General features: G+C 40.8%; 1 protein-coding gene across 1 annotated transcript; it reads left to right on the top strand.

Annotated features, from left to right (window-relative positions):
- The first annotated feature begins 3,928 nt into the window (after nt 1-3,928).
- Nucleotides 3,929-16,971, top strand: TCEANC2 (transcription elongation factor A N-terminal and central domain containing 2). The gene is made up of 5 exons (XM_044430443.1): nt 3,929-4,002; nt 5,306-5,416; nt 8,978-9,119; nt 10,038-10,231; nt 15,080-16,971. The coding sequence occupies exons 2-5, from the start codon at nt 5,315-5,317 to the stop codon at nt 15,266-15,268; spliced, it is 627 nt and encodes a 208-aa protein (XP_044286378.1). The 5' UTR covers nt 3,929-4,002; nt 5,306-5,314; the 3' UTR covers nt 15,269-16,971.
- The last annotated feature ends 2,474 nt before the right edge of the window (nt 16,972-19,445 follow it).

Genomic DNA, 19,445 nt, shown 5'->3' on the forward strand with positions numbered 1-19,445 from the left:
TCTCAGTTCGAATCCAAGGCAAACCATTCAACATCACAATAGTCCCAAGTCTATGCCCCAACCACTGGTGCTGAAGAGGCTGAAGTTGACGGGTTCTGTGAAGGCCTACAACATCTTCTAGAATTAACACCAAAAAATGATGTCCTTATCAACATGGGGGATTGGAATGCTAAAGTAGGAAGCCAAAAGATAATTGGAATAACAGGCAAGTTTGGCCTTGGAGTACAAAATGAAGCAGGGCACAGGCTGGTAGAATTTTGTCAAGAGAATACGATGGTCATAACAAACACTCTTTTCCAACAACCCAAGAGATGACTCTACACATGGACATCACCAGACGGTCAACACAGAAATCAGATTGACTATGTGCTCTGCAGCCAAAGATGGAGAAGCTCTATACAGTCAGTAAAAACTAGATCAGGAGCTGACTGTGGCTCAGATCATGAGCTGGTTGCAAAATTTAGGCTTAAATTGAAGAAAGTAGGGAAAAGCACTAGGCCACTCAGGTATGACCTAAGTCATATCCCTGATGAATATACAGTAGAGGTGACAAATAGATTTAAGGAATTAGATCTGATAGACAGAGTGCCTGAAGAACTATGGACGGAGGTTTGCAACATTGTGCAAGAGGCAGCAACTAAAACCATCCCAAAGAAAAGGAAATGCAGGAAAGCAAAATGGCTGTCTGAGGAAGCTTTACAAATAGCTTTACAAAGAAGGGAAGCAAAAGGCAAGGGAGAAAGAGAAAGATACACCCAATTGAATGCAGAATTCCACAGAACAACTAGAAGAGATAAAAATGCCTTCTTAAATGAACAGTACAAAGAAATAGAAGAAAACAATAGAATAGGGAGGACAAGAGATCTCTTCAAGAAAATTGGAGATATGAAGGGAACATTTCATGCAAAGATGGGCATGATAAAGGACCAAAATGGCAGAGACCTAACAGAGGCAGAAGAGATTAAGAAGAGGTGGCAAGATTACACAGAAGAACTATACAAGAAAGAGCTTAATATCCCTGATAACCACAATGGGGTGGTCACTGACCTCAAGCCAGACACCCTGGAATGTGAAGTCAAATGGGCCTTAGGAAGTCTGAGCAACTACAAAGCTAGTGGAGGTGACAGCATTCCAGCTGAGCTATTCAAAATCTTAAAAGATGTGGTAGTAAAAGTGCTACAGTCAATATGCCAGCAAATTTGGAAAACTCAACAGTGGCTACAGGACTGGAAAAGGTCAGTTTACATTCTGATCGCAAAGAAGGGCAATGCCAAACAATGTTCAAACTACCGCACCATTGCACTCATTTCACGTGCTAGCAAAGTTATGCTCAAAATCCTACAAGCTAGGCTCCGGCAGTATGTGGACCAAGAACTACCAGAAGTACAGGCAGGATTTCGAAGAGGGAGAGGAACTAGAGATCAAATTGCCAACATACGCTGGATCATGGAGAAAGCTAGGGAGTTCCAGAAAAACATCTACTTCTGCTTTATTGACTACGCTAAAGCCTTTGGTTGTGTGGATCACAACAAATTGTGGCAAGTCCTTAAAGAGATGGGAGTACCAGACCATCTTATTTGTCTCTTGAGAAACCTATATGCGAGTCAAGAAGCAACAGTGAGAACTGGACACGGAATCACTGATTGGTTCAACACTGGGAAAGGAGTTCGGCAAGGCTGTATACTGTCCCCCTGCCTATTTAACTTATATGCAGAGCACATCATGAGAAAGGCGGGCCTAGATGAATCACAAGTTGGAATTAAGATTGCCAGGAGAAATATCAACAACCTCAGATAAGCAGATGATACCACACTCATGGCAGAAAGTGAAGAGGAACTAAAGAGCCTCTTGATGCAGGTGAAGGTGGAGAGTACAAAAGTTGGCCTGAAACTCATCATTAAGAAAATTAAGATCATGGCATCCAGTCCTCTCACTTCCTGGCAAATAGATGGGGAAGAAATGGAGGTAGTGACAGATTTTATTTTCCTGGGCTCCAAGATCAGTGCAGACAGGGACTGCAGCCAAGAAATTAAAAGACGCTTGCTCCTGGGGAGGAGAGCTATGGCAAATCTAGACAGCATACTAAAAAGCAGAGACATCACCCTGCCAACAAAAGTGCGTATAGTCAAGGCTATGGTTTTCCCAGTTGCAATGTATGGCTGTGAAAGCTGGACCATAAGGAAGGCTGAGCACCGAAGGATTGAGGCCTTTGAATTGTGGTGCTGGAGGAGACTCCTGTGAGTCCCTTGGACTGTAAGACGATCAAACTGGTCAGTCCTTGAGGAGATCAACCCTGACTGCTCTTTAGAAGGCCAGATCCTGAAGATGAAACTCAAATACTTTGGCCACCAGATGAGAAGGAAGGACTCCCTGGAGAAGAGCCTAATGCTGGGAACAATAGATGGCAAAAGAAGACGGGGATGGCAGAGAATGAGGTGGCTAGATGGAGTCACTGAAGCAGTTGGCGTGAGCTTGAGTGGACTCCAGGGGATGGTGGAGGACAGGAAGGCCTGGAGGAATGTTGTCCATGGGGTCGCGATGGGTTGGACACGACTTCGCGACTAGCGACAACAGGGGAAGTAGTCTGGAACAGAAACTTACAAGTGAGACAAATGAAGAAATTCACCAGCCACATGTAGATGTATGAGAAGAAGGCCTGACGTCCTGAATTATGGCGACCCTATGAATCCAAAATTTCCTTTCTTGACAACCCTGCTCGGACCTTGTCAATTCAGTGCTGTGCCTGGCTTCCTTCCTTCCTACATTTATTTAAAACTTTTATACCTCATCCTATGCATAAAAGCAGTGCTGTTTTTGTCATAGAACGCACCAGAACCGAGTTCCAGCACCTTTTTTCGACAAATTTTCCAAGTTTTAAAAGTAACTTTTGAAAATTTGATGTTTGGTCCACATGGATTTGAATCGCTGTCAAGCGTAGCAGGTCGGTGGCAAAATCATTAAAACGGTGCATGTGGGCTACTTGTGTGTTGAATCCAATGCATGCATACTTCATCCGCGCTGGTTGTGATGGTGCTGCTTGGCTTGTGGCGCTGCTCGGCTTGTGATTGGTTGTGTGGTCACATGCCGAATATGTTTCGTTACACAACTGGCATGTGTGGGTGTGTGTACAGTGATTGACTACGTGCGAAAGGTAAATAATTTCATGAGTTCCGGCACCTTTTTTCTTACAAAAAAAGCAGTGTATAAAAGTCTCAGGATGGTCCAACAAAGGAATCAGCCCATCTCATACTTGGTCTTCCTTTTCTTCTTCTGTCTTCAACTTTCCTTAGCACTATTGTGATAACAATTAAAGATAGCTTTTCATTCTATCAGTGAGTGGCAGTGTTTATTTATGACTTACTGCATTATTCCTATTTAATAATGAGGGATTGATGAATTCGATAGGTTTGGCGGACTTTGCAGTTCTAGGCAGTTGTTTTGCTCTTGATATTGGCTGCAGCCTGAACAGCGTTTTGTATGTGTGAGTTTGGATTTAAAAGTCAAACCGGTCTGGGGAGCTGAGAGACTCTCAATCATGCACGCTTTGAGATAATGGGTCGGCACCGGATTTGGCATTTTGAGAGTGATTATAAACGTTTTTCACACGGAATAAGGACCTAACTTAGCAAGTGCATAAACGCTCTTTGCTGTTGCCTTTTATCTCAAGATTACTGGGACTGAGCTACACTAAAATCCTGGATTCCTCCGTTTTATGGTGATCTTTCCCCTGTGTGTGTGTGGGGTGGGGTGGGGTCTTAAGAAATCATGAAGGTACCAAACCTATGAAGTTATGTGTGTTACTCTACAAATTTCTTACATCTGTGAATATTCTAAGAGGGAGGTGATAAGCTAGGGAAACGTCATTAGAAACCGTGGTACCGCAAGCCTTGTTGGGAAATGTAGTACAAGTTGTAGGTAAGAGGCGAGCGGAAGCCGCAAGTCCGGAAACTAACAAGCGGCCAAGAAGCGTCTTGGGCGAATAGTACTGGTGCAGCTTCCAAGGTGAGACCCATCCACATGCTCTGGGTGTAACTGTCTTCCTCAAATGTATTCCTTCTTTATTGTATTCTCTCTTTTCTGAGCCCATCGCCTCAAGACAAAACCTCGCCAAGGGTTTGGACGCCCCATTGTGGGTACTAGTTTCTGTGCCTTAACAGCTCCTTGGGACCGGCAGTGGGTCAAGAAGCGCAGAGTTTACCCCCTGACTACACAGTTATGATATATAATTACTGATTCCCAGTGCTTGAACTCTTTGCAACCTCGCTGACGCCTCGAACCAAAGAGCACCCCTCAAACTTGTACAGAAATTCAAAAAAATTGCGTGTATAAATGTGACACTGGTGTAACATAAATTGGTCAGCTGAAACAGCATTCTTATTTACAATAATGCTGTACTAGCATGAGAAATAGGATGTGCACTAAGAAGATAATTTCTGGCATCTACCTTTTTTGCATAAATGCCCACTGTTAAGTGTGGAATGTGGCCTACTTTCACCAGGTAACAGTGCACAGAAGGCAGGGTCAATTCTATGGATGAGGATGGGCAAACATGATCAGTGATAGAGGTATTAAAACATTTGGATTGTTCTTCTGAAAATATTAACTGCAGGTCTGCATTAACTCTACCTCTCCCTTTCAGGCTTATTGTTTTTCAGGTCATCTCAACTTTTCCTTCTGTCCTTTAATACCCACAGTGTAGTGTACTTCTTAGTGTGATAAGTGTATGCATTGAATATTTTTCACCTGAGTCTGTTGAGCATTTTGATATCTGAAGGACTGGCTCTGTGTCATAAGAATGGGGCATGCTACATCTGCCCTTGGTGAAAGAAGAATATCTAAAGTGAAGGGTATGGCTCCAAACAGCCTTTCCACCTTTCTTCTGAAAATACTAACTACAGGTCTCCATCAGCTGCTGTTGTGTTAAAGCAGTGGGGTGCAACCTGTGTTCCCTCTGCCTAATTTCATGCAGCCCTCAGCCTAATTTCAAAACCTCTCTGCATGTGATCAGTTCCAGCCTCAGGCAAGAATCATCGTTCTTTTTTCTAGCAGTCCTCTGAATAGAAAGGAACAGGGAGTGAGTGAAAAGGGCTCACACAAACTGTTTTGGCTCTGACCACTGCTCCTCCAGTCCCACTTACCATACTTGTATCGTAACTTCAAGTTCATTGATATCATGCTTTGTTAGTTATAATTGCAAAATCAATATAGGCCCAAATGTTGCAGTGAAGATTGTTGTACAGCATCCTGTCTTGCTTTCACACAGAATTGTCATTTTGCTATAATCAATACCTTCTACCTCTTTAAGGATTGCATCATGGATAAGTTTGTCATACGAAAATCTAGAACTGAACAACAACCCAAGGAGAAAGATCCTGAAGAAAAGGTTTACAAGCAAGCCACCATAGAGTCTCTGAAGGTAGGGTATTGTATATGCCCCCATTCATAATAGTTTTGTTAATCTTTTATTTAAAAAGTGATAATGCTTTTGAAGTTATAAATAACAATGCAGGAGCTATTTTCAAAGATGTGTAGGCAGAATCCAATAGGGCAATCACATCAGTACTTAGGGAGAAAAAACTAAAAAGGACATAACTTGAAAAGTTATTAGGCAAACACTTTCACTAAAAAATGGACTATTTATCTTACACATTGTAACTGCAGTTTACAAGGCACACTTTCTAGAGAGAACTTTTAACATATTTCATCCTTTCACTTTCAGTGAAATTTCTATGAGTATGTAGTTAAGAAGTTAGAATAGGTATCTGAGTTTCTTTGGGAACATTTAATGTACTTAATAGAAAATAGGAAAAAAACCCTTAATGATAGAAAAAAATATAAGTAAATTTTTCAAAATATACAATGAACATTTGGCAAATTATTTATATTGTAGTAAGAATATGGGGTATTTTAATTTTTTTTGTCAGAACAGGGTTTGATAGACTGGAAAATTAGCATTGGGAGCTGTACAGTCTGCACCTTGAGAAAGAGGGAAGCAAGAAAATTAACCAACTTGTTCTGTGATTTTCACCACTCCGCCAAGTGAATATCTTCATTTCCTGCCTTCCTACACTGCAACAGCTCTTTATGGTGCAGTTCTGTTGATTACTCCCTCCCTCAGAGGCTGCTGAGATCCCTGTGCTCTGCTAGGATAACGCTGGCAGGGCAGGAGGAGCAGCAGAGATGACATTTTCCTCTCTGTTCTTTGTGTTTGGTACCTTTGGAGGAGGAGGGGGGACTCTGAATAAATCATATCTGGACCTCTCCAGTCTCCTCCCCTCCCACCCACCAGAATACCCTCTTTCTTCCTCCCCATCCTCCTCCTCCAAAGTTGCTTTTCCAACTTCGGTCACCTCATGCTGTTTTTTCCTCCAGTTCCTACTGGTTGCAAGATGTCAGGATATGGGGTTAGATCTCTGACTTCCCCCTTCTGAGGTCAGGTTTTCAAAGCCATACTGTGGTACAGATCTCTGAGGTTTGCTTATTGACCCAGAAAACTCATTATGCTGGTTAGTGAAGTATGGTCATTAAGAGTGAAATGAAAATCAGAGTATGAGACAGAGGTTAAACCAAAACAAAAACAAAAACCCCCACACATTTTGAAACACAACAATTGAACAGCAAAGGTAAAAAAATGTGCAACTTATTGAAACTAATTTGTAGTTAGCTATATGAACAAGGCATTGGAAATAACCTGGAAAAACATATTAATTAATTAATTTTTGAGTAATATCCTGCCTTTTTCCTACAAAGGGCTCAAGGCAGCTTACATCTCCTCCTCCATCTTATCCCCACAAAAACAACCCTGTGAGGTAGGTTGGGCTGAGCGTCTGTGACTGGCCCAAAGTCACCCAGTTGGCTCCATGGCTGAGCAGGGACTAGAACCCAGATCATCTGAGTCCCAGTCCCACACTCTTAGCCACTGCACCAAACTGGCTCTCTTAATTTAAACTTAATGCTTTGTTATTTAGGACACAGCATATAAATATAGCCATTTCAATTTATTCTATTGGCAGCAAAACTCCACTTTACCGTTTTCTTGCTTTCAGATTAACATCTTTTCTCCCTGAAGTGTGGTTCATTAACACTCCACATCCTGGCTTCTTTTGTTGTCTGGTTCTTATACACATTATTCCAGCTCTTTCTCCCAATCTTTTGACCAATCAGAAGGACTGAGAATTTGGTTAAATTTCTAGATCCCCCTAACACTGGGTCTGCCCATAAAAGGGGGAGAACAGTAACCGACTTTTCTACCATTCTTACAGCCCATAACCCCCCTCCTAAGATCACTCCTGAAAATGGTCCTTCAAATGTCAAGGGTCTCTGCCGAGTTGAATGGGCTATAGCATGGGGGCTGAGCAGCAGGGGAAAGACTGTGTAGGGGCATCTTTTATAACTGGGTCAGAAGATGCTCTTTCAGCATCAGGTTGCAGCTCACTCTCATTAGGCCAGGGGTCTCAAACTCGCTGCCCGCGGGCCAATTCCCGGGAGGGGCGGGGCACGGGGGAGGGGCCCTGCGGCCTTCAAAGCGCCGGCGGCGCCCGGGCCGGCCATGGGATGAGCGGCCCACCACCACCGCGGTGGTGGAATACTTGATGCGGCCCAGCCTCACCCAGACTCTACATCCTGCGGCCCCCAGGTAAGTTGAGTTTGAGACCCCTGCATTAGGCTTTTCCCCATTTTCAATTACCTGAGATGTCCTTTCGAACCTTCTGGCAAGAACAGACTCTAAACAAAACTGAACCATTTTACAATCAAGAAAAACACTCGAAATGGCTGAGCTGTCTCATTTCTTCACTGGAAGTATTAGCATAAAGATGGTGCGGGGAGGAGAGATGGGACTCAAGAGAACAGCAGGTTGTAGGGCTGAAGATGAGCAGAAGAGGCAGTTTGAAAACAACAGAAATAGAGAGATGGGCAGAGAGTGAAACATGGTGGAGTGCAGATGGATAGTTACATGTTCTTGAAGAAAATTATGAAAACTCTGGTGTTGAGGGGAATTTAAAAAGTGAAGAAGCTTCAATAAGTCGATGAGGTGGAGGAATAGTATTGTTTGATAATGAAGAGAGCAGTGTTGGTGAAACTGCCTTGACATGGTTCAGCCTGTTATAACTTCAAAATAAATAGAATCAGTAAGCATTAGCAGTTCTAGTTAACTATAGAGTTAGCTATAGTAGACATAGTTAGGCACTCTCTGGGGCACTTAGCATAGTGAGATAGAAATGAAAAATTTTCCCACTTCATGAGGAGTGAAAAACAGTGAAAAATAAGAGCTGGAGCAGTTAACAGAAGTATAAGGGACTGCAAAAGATTTTTCAGATTGCTAAATCTTCAGTTAGAGACAACACTCTCTGGAGCTGGGACCTGGAGGTCTGCCCCCTGCCCACTTTCCAGCTGACTCAGAGGGAACTGTACTGGCTGCACGCTGAGGTTAGGAAAGCAACCTGGGAGAGGAGGAAAAGGTGGCATTTCAGTGGGTGGAGAGGGCAGAGACTGTAGGTATCTCTTCAGACTTAAGCTCCGCTCCCCAAAATGTTCCCCGCTAGATGGGCAACAAGGCATGTTTAGTGAACTGTGTGGGGCAGGAGCACACCTCTCCTCCTGCTCTACAGAGGATGAATGTAAGCCTCCAAGTTTAGGGGCTTATGGAGATTGCAGTAGGATGCTGCTCCAAGTGTTTTGAGTTTTTTTTCTGAGAAATAGCTGCTCAACAGACTCCAGAATACTAAGTGAACTGGAGATGACAGTCTAATGAGTATATTTGGTTTCCTAGATTTTGCTGCTTGCCTTGCATCAGGGACTTGCTGTGAAGCAAGTATTCATCTGTTTGGATTATCAGGTTTTCTGTACTTGACTGCCTGTCATCATCAATAATTTATAGGTCAATAACAACCATATTAGCTGACACAAAGCACAGTAAGTTATTTGCAATAAGTATATGTGTCTTTCTCTGTTTCCTAATGGTGATTCCCCTTCCTAGAGAGTTGTGGTCATTGAAGATCTAAAAAGATGGAAATCTATGCTAGAGCTTTCAGTTCAGTCAAAGGAAAATATAATTGAGGCCTTAATGGAATTAAGGAAGAAAATACCCTCCAGGGAAATTTTACTTTCAACAAAAATAGGTACCTTTGCTTTTATTTTCTATTAGATGGTTGATTTGTTGGTGGTGGAAATAAACTGAGACATTTCAGATGTGTTCCTTTTAGATATACTAAGCTCTCCTCCCCCACCACGTATTTTATACTAATGTGACTTTAAAGCAGACTGCCACTGCAGTACAGTTTTTAAGGTGCCCTTTAAACCTGGATTTTCTCTACTCTCTGCCCTTGATGAGCATATGTTAGCAATTATATGAGGCATTTAAACCCCTCTTTTCCTATCTACTGACTGAAGTTCCAGGATAGTTTACAATATATTAAAACTGCAGTGAAATATGCTGTTCTAACTTAGATGCCAGTTAAAGACTTGTGTGAGCTCTGGGGAGGTTGTGTTTTGTTTCTTTTACTAATTGTTTTGAAGGGTTGTATTTTAGTCCTGCTTAGGACAAACACACTGAATTGAATGGGGCTTAAGTTAGACAAACATTGAGTAGAACCTATTGTATTTGATTATATCTATTATCTTAGAATTAAAGTGTATATGCTATATTTATTTTCTGTGGGTTGTTAGCTGTCCTGGGCACCTTGTGAAGAAGGATGGGTTATAAATCAAATAATTTTTAGGGTTGCTGCATTTTTAGGGTTCATTCTGTTACTGAATCTCTGGGCTATAGAAAGCCAGAAAGAAAATAATCTTGGTCTGGAAAAGGCCAGTCATTTATACTGCTTGCCTTTTTCTTGCAATCAGAGCCTAGTTTCTCACAAGGTAGGCCTTTATTGTCCAAGTAGCTCCCTCTCACAGCTTCTGGTCCTAGTTAGTCACTGCAAGTGACACTGGGGGAATAAAGGTGTTTAGAAATTTCTGTGTCAGCCTTCAGATGTTCCATCCAAAATTACTATATGCTGACATATTATTAACTAAGAATATGCATTTTCTGCAAGGTCATACAGTGAATAAGATGCGGAAGCATCCAGACGAGGATGTGGCCACTCTTGCCAAAGTTGTGTATACAGAGTGGCGAACATTCATCAAACAACATTCAAATAGACCCTCAATTGCAGTGAGGAGTGATCCCAAAACGGAGGCCATTAGACAGAATGCACGGAAGCTTCTTGCTGAAGTTCTAGAAGTGGAGGTAATGTGTTTTAATTGTTAATATATTGGAAATAGTTTTGCATGAAAAATGCTTTACAAAATAAGGTTGTTTTGTTAATCATTTGGCCAAGAGGTCAGGTATTTAGAAGTGGGAATTGCTGCAGTTTGCATGACATGCACATTCTAAAAATTCAAACACCTGTTTCTGCCATCAAATGTTGCTCCTCTTTTCAGTTTTCTGCAAGTTATCTGCCTTTAAACAAGGTCCCTGGGCTACAATACTCTGCATGCTTCAACAGAAAAAAGTCATACAACTCCTAGTATGCTGGGAGTTACAGGACTTTTTTCTGTCTAACTGTGCATAGGATCGCACCCTTCTACAATGTAGACATTTTAATTCATTCATACGTGCTTCTACACTCAAACCTAGCAAAGATGCTCCAGATATTATATGTATTAATAACATCATGTGTGAAATCCCATCAGCAGCATAACTGGTGGCTTTTCTTCACCCAAACTGAAGCCCATTCAAAAGCTACCAAATGGTTTCTAGAGATATTTCATCTGTTTCCAAGCTTTTAGTTGATGGAAAAGGAGGAGAGGAGCAAAAAGTCTACAGAAAGCATTCTTTACAAAACAAATATAAGATTATTATTATTTTTTAGCATGGGCAGCTACAAGAAAGATGCTCATAGTTACATAGGATTCCGTAGTCTAGAAGGGCTCTTATGCTTTAATGGTTGCATGCTGTGCAGTTACAGAGAAAGAGGCATCTACTGAACTAGTCTGCAAATCAGATGTTGAAGATTCAAGTATACATGAATTTTGCTGATTTTACCTCAGCAGCAGGGGTAGAAAGGAAAGAAGAAAAGTTGAGAGAAGGGAAATCTCAGAAATATTAGAGGAGAGGGAGACTCCCAGAATATGTAGGGGAGTAATGTGACTGTGTGCATGCATAAGAGAAAACACAAGTATCCTGTATATAAATATAGGGGAAATTAGATTGAAAACTGCATCTTTGGCTTGTAGAACAAACAAAGCTTTCTGTACGTAGGTGGCAAATATATAGTCAGATCCCATGACTGAAGGTCATTGTTTCAGTGTAATTTCCTCATACACACTAATGTCCACCCTAGTATACTGAGATATAATATAGCATAAATAATGAGATATGGAAATATTCCTGTTCAAGGCCTGCACTTATTTAGCTATTTCAAACATGTGGTTCCTTTCCAGTCAAAGAACTTCAAGGGTGGTTTGCCAAGATCATAAACAATTGTACCAAATACAGTTCAACACAATATTTAATCAGCAGAAAGATGCATGACAGAATGCTAAACCAGGATAAGCAGTACAATCGTCAGTTCAAACCTAGTTCAGTGAACTGCTGGGCAACATGGGCAAATAAGGATGTCTTTGCCTTGTATTAGAAAACTGTCAGAATTCCAAATACAGGTGTTATACCTGAGGAGGTCTTACATCTTGTTACCTTAATTTCAGAAGGCAGGGCTACTAGGATTAATGCATAGTTGGACATGGCCATGTATTAGATGTTTTTATCCTGGATCTAAACCATTTAGGGTTTTATAAGAAAGCACCAGCACTTCAGGTTGGACCAGGGCCTGGGCCTCTGTTTTGAACTAGCTGAAGTTTTCAAGAAGTCTTCAACAGCAGCCCCATGTATATAGCTTTATAGTAGTCTAATGTGAACATTACAGAGTTTGGCAATGATTAGCAGGTGTTCCTGTATCCCCAAGCAATGCCAAAGTTAACAAATGGTTAGTGTGAGACCCAAAAGGCTTGAAGTGAGGCTAGCACACGGATCCAGTATATGTATCTATAATTCTAAGAAATCACAGTGAGAAAGCATGGAAATGTATAGTTAGTTAGTTGTTTGTTTTTTGGCTAAATCCACACTAAAGCCCTCTTTGTGTTCTGTATTTCAGGCAAACTTTATATCCATAATTAAGTGTTTGTAAATCAAAGTTTATTGTGTGAGCCTACAGAGAGGGTCAATAGTGTACAAGGTGGTGGTAAATATCAGATCCCTGTGGTCTTCTTAAGTAATGAACACAACAAGAATTCTCTCTAAACCTTAATGATCAGTTTGCCTGCTATATTAAACTCCATAATAATTATCCTTTTAATGTATTCATTAATTATCCTTTAAATGGCATGTCGAAGCACTCAGGAATTACAAAGCAAAATTTAGAAGCAGTGTTTACATTCCTTGTCAGCTCTGGTCAGAAAACAATAAACCATTTCTGCCAAGGAGCTAATGGCAGTTCTTGAAGCTGGAACGTCCCACTTAAGCTATCAGCTAAACCACTGAATTTGGCCCATTGACTGTGGCACATTCCTCTCCAGACAGAGGCCTAACCTTGCTGTTCTGGGGCAGTGGTTCTAAAACAATTTTTATTGGCTCATACCTATTCATATATAATACACATCCCCAAGATGCTTTCTTCCTCCAGTGAAAGATGAGGCATGCTTGTTGAGCGGCGTTTATTGCCACTGTTAGGCAAACATATACACGCTACCTTCACCCTGTTTTTTCATCCAATGTTCCTACTAATGGCTGCTTTACTGCTCAGATGGTTAAGTATGGGTACATATACAAATGCAGCACCACCTTTTAAAAATGGGACATTTTTCTTTATTTTTCGATTTCTATCCTGCCTTTTTCCTACAAAGGGCTCATGGCAGCTTACATCATCTCTCCTCCTCCATCTTATCCCCACAACAACAACCCTGTGAGGTAGGTGGGGCTGAGAGTTTGTGACTGGCCCAAAGTCACCCAGCTGGCTCCATGGCTGAGTGGGGACTAGAACCCAAATCATCTGAGTTCCAGTCCCATGCTCTTAACCACTACTTAACTACTCCACACTGGTTCTTATATGTGCCACAAGAGTAGGAAAATGACAAAAAGCAAACAACACTATAGTGGGAGAGCATAGAGACAGAAAAATAATGATAACCCCTAGCAACACCCCCTGTGCACGTGCGCACGCGCACACACACACACACACACATCTTCCTACTACCTGCTCTTGAAGTCTGTCTAAACCTGCCCAATTTAAAATGGACCTCCCTTTAGAATTTTACCTGCTAGCCAGTTCTGGTTACTGTTCTTTGAATTCTGCTACTGTGGTTTCACAATGTTTTCTTAATTTTATATGAGAGTAATCCACCCCAAGGGTTTTAGTGGAAGCCCAGGTGGAAATTTACTTTTTAAAAATAAAACTGTTCTCTTGCTGTAATGTACTAATAGGGGGTGGGGATTATGTGCAAAGAGTGTCATTGGGGAGTATCTTGACCTAAGTAGTTGGAAATTGTGCATGGTCAGGCTACCACCATATCACAGAAATACTTGCGTCTCTGTGGCGAATTACAAATATGCACAAAATCTTTTCTGTAACTGAAAGGAAAAAGGAACATTGGCTCTAAGAATGCAGAAGAAAGATAAATGTGCCAAGTTAGGAACTTGGCTCCTCTTTTAATAAGGTTCTAATTTTCACAAAGGAGTATGTGAACCTATGGACTATGTAACCCATTTATAATGATTCCATGTATAAAGCAGGTGGAAATCAGTTTGTAATGTCTTAAAGATGAAACTCTATGTATTGCTATGCTATCAATAGATTGATACATATATTGAACTTCTGCCTTCTAATAGGCTGGAGTCATAATGGGAAAATGAGCTAGCCTCACTTATGGAGAGATCTGAACAGTTTTCAGATGGTGGGCCAGGGTGGTAATGGTTTAAAATACAAGGTTCTTCTGTTGTTGAACTCCTTCAGGCCAGCTCCCTGCAGTGTTGGATAAATCCATTATGATCTCTGGCAAGCAGAGGAACATCCTCTTCTAAATGGAGTGCAAGAGTTGGTAGTGAATATAAAAGCTGCTGTCCTACTATTCGAACCTTTTGCACAATAACCATTATGACTAACACTGAGAGATACTGTATGCATTTTCATGAACCACCAGAGATGAGTCATGAATGAAATAAGTAAAGGAGAATTCAGGAGTCTAAACAGACTAAAACAGAATGAGAAGAAATTAAAAAGAATTGGTGTAGTGTGTTTTGGGCAATGCATTTTAGATCCCCGATCCTGCAAAGGGAATGGAATATGAGTAGGGTCATTGATTTCAATGGAATACTAACAGTGTAATTCTGGTTTAAAATAAAAGGGAGAGTGGGAAGTAATTATAACCACAGTGGAGGTGAAATAAGTATGAGGGCAGCAATAACTGAACATTTTACATTCCCCTCGGCTATAGAATTCCTTGGCAGTGATGGCCAAGAGTGAAATAAATGCTTTCTTGGTAGGCAATCGTCACTTTTCATTTCTTTTTATATAATTTATTTAGATGTCTCAACTGTGCCAAATTACATAGTCTGGCACATGTTAAAGCAATAACTTCATAATTAACATTTAGCAAATCCCTTTCTGTTTTCTTAATTATACCTCCTTACACTTGCTTGCAGAGTCTACATTTCCCTTTACAACCCCACCAGTCAGTCCTGCCAAGTGTTTAGAGCATCTAGGATTATGCTTTTGGAGTGGAGTTTACAATACTATCAGAAGTACAGTATCTTCTATCAGTGAGTGTTATTAGAAGCAATACTTCTTCGTTCAGAATTGTGCTTGAACCTGATACCCCAGGTTGGCTGCAGATTAGGTTCCTGTTGGGCTGGCAAAAAGCAACTGACCACTCTGCCTTGTTCCTTAATTACTAGAGTGAAATTAAATTGCTCTTCCTGTTTAACTTGTGATGTGAAATGGATTTCCTTGAATTTGAGCTGATTAAAGAATCAGCCTCTAATTTCAAACAGTTAGCCTCCTTATTAAATGTAAGCATCTCATTTCTTACTTTCTCCTTTCAGATTGGTCACCCGCTGGTGGAAAATATTGAGCAAGAAGCTTTTCATCTCTCTTCCCGTCTCATTAATGCACCCTACCGGAGGACTGTTCGAGCGCTCGTATTCACTTTAAAGCACAAGCCTGAAATTCGTGCCCAAGTGCAAAGTGGTGTGTTACCACTTAGCACACTTGTGCAACGTCACAAAAAGTGATTCAAAGTGCCTGGTGCAGAATGGGAAAGGGGACTGTGGGTTGGTATAACTGACAGAAGAGTCAGAACCTCTGCTATTTCATGAATGACTACGATACTAACATGCATGGTTCAGGAGTAGAAAAGGAACACAAATAATACGTAAAGCCTGTTGGAGGCGAAGCCTTCTTTTAATCGAAATGATAGTGTCTACTCCAGAGAGTAAACAGGAACAAGGAAAGGAAATCCTGTGCTTAATTTCATAACAGCCTGAAAAGTCACTTATCGGAAAGAGACCTAGTCTTAGTGAAAGACTCTCTTCCCTGTACAGTGTATGACATAAACCTGCAAAGGCTGTGTAGTATCTTTAGGAAAAAACCTCTGGTAACAAAACATAAAGGAGCCACAGTGGGTTTGTGAACTGAAAGTTTTCCCCAGCACATGAGTTGCTTGTTCGTTGCACACTTGCCCAGCAATTCCCTGCTCAACGTTCACATTTAATTAGCTAAAGAATCAGGGTCAAGAATTGACCTTCCACAAGGAGAAAAGCTTCACCCACCCAATTTTTCCTTTATCACACACATGCATGCAGTTCACTCCAGCAGGGGCTCCTGACTCTCCATGTAGAATTTTGAGGGGGTTGCAGGGGCTGCTGTGAGATGAGAGTTGCTTCATGGGAGCTGCTTCATGCACTATAAATCTGGATTGAACCTTTGCATTCTTTAGTAACTACAAGCAGAATGGTGAGTTTACATTAAAATGTTGTTTAGTTAAACATAGTAACATATTTTTCTTCTACAGCCTAATAAAAACAAGAATTGTAAGGAGATTTTTGAAGGACATTAAGATCCCCATATCTGCTGATTCAGTTACCGGATTTTCACTTAACCATGGTTGACCTTGGTTCAAAAGAGAAGTTGTAAAATTCTGTAAAGTGCTTTCTTTAAGTGAAAATTCTTGATTTGATAGGAAAAGAAAAACAATTGTGCACTGGTGTTCCCAACACAGTGTATTTGTTGGGAAAGTCCAAGTAAATCCTCATATAAAAAGATATGTGCTTTAATATAAAATCTGGCAGCAGTGCCCTTGCTTCTTCCCCAAAAAGGACCTAGAACTTTTCACAAAGCTCCACTTACCTGGGAAAAGCAGGCAGCCTCGGGGCTCCATTATTCATGCATTTCTTTGTAGAATCAGGCAAGCCATCTGGGAAGCTGCACTTCCTTTCCAGTGTAGTAATAGTTAGGCAGCCCACCTTTGCCTTAAGGAATTCTGCATCCCTGATTGCAAAACCCACAACATTTAAAACTTGTTGGATTTCTGTAACTCCTGATTGTTTTATCTGTTACCCAAGCCTTCCATGGGTCATGAAGTTTTTCTTGAATGCCTATAATGATTCCTCAGTGTTTCTGTATTATTCCCCATTGTCCTCACCTTCTCATCCATTCAGAATCTCATCACCACCCTGAAACTGTGTATGTGTCTCACAACTTATAAAAAAACTCTGTGCTCTGGAAGCTTGTAGTTGGTGGGCATAAACTTTGTCTCTGCAGAGGGATTTTCCTGAGTGTTCTCACAAATAAAACTGCTGAGATTTGAGGTGATGGCATCTCCCTGAGGATCCAAGTATCCATTCTCGTGGGCTGATAAACTGGGATTCTCTGACTTATAGAAAGAATGAATTTTCTATTTGTGAAATTGTGAAAAAATAAATGTATATGTACAGTATGTAGTGTTTGCTATTACCTGCAGTTTCAGGCATCTGCTGGGGGACTTGGAACCTATACCCATGGATACTGGACACCCACTGTATAATTTATTAGAGGAAAATAGCCTTTAAAATGCCATTGATTTTCCTGAAAGCAAACAATGTGCCGAATAGGATCAGAAGAGAGCTAGTGTGGTGTAGTGGTTAAGAGCATGGGACTGGGACTCAAGACGATCTGGGTTCTTGCCCCGCTCAGCCATGGAGCCAACTGGGTGACTTTGGGCCAGTCACAGACTCTCAGCCCAACCTACCTCACAGGGTTGATCTTGTGGGGATAAGATGGAGGAGGAGAATGGTGTAAGCTGCCTTGAGCCCTTTGTAGGAAAAAGGCAGGATATAAATCAAAAAATAAAATAATAAATACTGAAAACGGTTAACTGCAAAAGAGTCATGTAGTAATATGAATTCAGCTTCCTCAAGTCCTCTATTGTAACATGTTGTTTGTAGCTAAGGAAGTAATGATTGTAAGAACAAACATTAGCTAGTGAACCTGCTAACTGGTACAACTTTCATAGTGAAGAACAGCAAAGGCATAAACACAGAGCCAGTTAAAAGTAAGTGAGAAGTTGAGGAGCCAGAGTACAGAACCAGAATTGAACAATCTTTCAAAATGTATTTATTCAAATAGTCCTGTGGAAGAGTTAGCAAGTCAAAAGGAATGAAACGAAAACAATGATAAAATTGATTTTGTTAGAATAGACCACTTTTCCGTTAGAACTTCTCCTCTTGGAGATACTTTCCTTTTATCAAATGCTGTGCTAGAAAGACATCAGCAAAAGACCAGCGAAGGACCATATGTTAGAAGTCCTGCAGAAGTTGTTTTCATACATGCAATTTGAGGAAGTGCAGGCATGTAAGCAGAGTGCAATAAAACCAGTGCAATTGATACACAAATGTAAAGCAAGGTGTGTACTTGGTAGCAGTTCTTGCGCTACCTTTATTATACAAACTCTTTCCTTGCCTATCCTTTCATAGTCTGCCATCCACTCTCTCAACAAGACCTGCCTGAATGTTCTTGTGTTCACAGTGACAGTCAGTCACAGCCTCCATGCCTTCTTATGATACCGAGTTACTTGTGCAGCATCATGAGGAAACATCATGGTTGGGACTAAGGTACTAGCTTGTACCATAAGCAATGGTTATGCATGGGAAAGTGGCATGCCTGGGAATGTTCTGTTCAGTCACAATGAGTAACAGTATGGCTACACTACAGAGGGATTTGAAACTGAAATACCCAATAGTCTGTAATATAAGCTTCAGCCTGCTTTGTCCATATCATGATAAACATTGGTTGCAATGTTTATTTTTAAACTGTGCAGTTTGTATTATATGTTGGGTATCCCTGTTGGAATCTTGCTAACTGCTCAAACAGAACAGTTTTTTCCTATTATACTTTTTACTCATGACAAGACAAGCTTGGCTGCTGCGCATTCAATTCCATTAAACTGTAATACTTGCTAGCGTGGTGGGAAACAATCAGTGGCCTTTCATGTTCCCTCCTTACAAAGCAGATTTCCTCATGGCATACTTTGCTCCAGTTTCTGGTCTCGAGAGACAAGTCCCTCAGAATCTTGCCCAGTCACCATTCCACTAAGGAATGACTATTTCCAGCTCATAGCAAGTCTGTTAATTTTGCAATGACATGATTAGATCTTTCATTCTCTTAGGCCTACACTTTTGACAAAGGACACATACTTTGACCTCAATTACTCTTGCTGCTAACTGATACCATTGCCTTTTGGTGGTATGTTTTAATAGGTTCCAGGATGCCACGATGTTACTCAAAAAGATTCTGTTCTTTTTCTGCATTTCTGCATTTTGTTTCCAAATTAAAAGCAAAAGAACTAACTGAAATGAAATTGCCCCTCTTAAGGTAGAACATGGAACAATATATCCGTAAGTGTTTTATAATTGTTCTAAACATTATATTACCCCAGGTTGGAGCATGTTGGTGAGATCACCATGGCTATAATGGATGCCAAAAATAGGGTATTTCCAGCAACCCTCCTTCCAGAATATACTCAGGCAATTGTTATATTTATGAATAGTATTTAACTAGATCCTAACAGAAGAACAGCATAACCTAGACTGTGGAACAGCATACTAAAAGTACAGAAATAGTTTGTCATCACAGTTTTGCAGTGTTTTGATACAGAGTCAATTGACATAAATGGGAACTAAAGGTTAACTGGATTTTGTAGGGCTCTCCTGCTCCTTCACAAAATAAAGACAGTATCACCATGATTCTAAGGCTGCAATCCATATACATTGGAATCCCCTTTGAACTGAAAAATACTTGCTTTTGAATAAACATGTACAAGATTGCAATGTGAAAACATTTATTTTGCTTTTCTCACACTGACTGGGATGCATGCTTGATTTTGAAAATAACTTCTGTAACTTTTATTCTGAAGTATGGAATGAAGGCCTGTGA

This window comes from Varanus komodoensis, unplaced genomic scaffold, assembly GCF_004798865.1.
Source record: "Varanus komodoensis strain SLA01 unplaced genomic scaffold, ASM479886v1 scaffold20_1, whole genome shotgun sequence".
NCBI classification, from domain to species: Eukaryota; Metazoa; Chordata; class Lepidosauria; order Squamata; family Varanidae; genus Varanus; species Varanus komodoensis.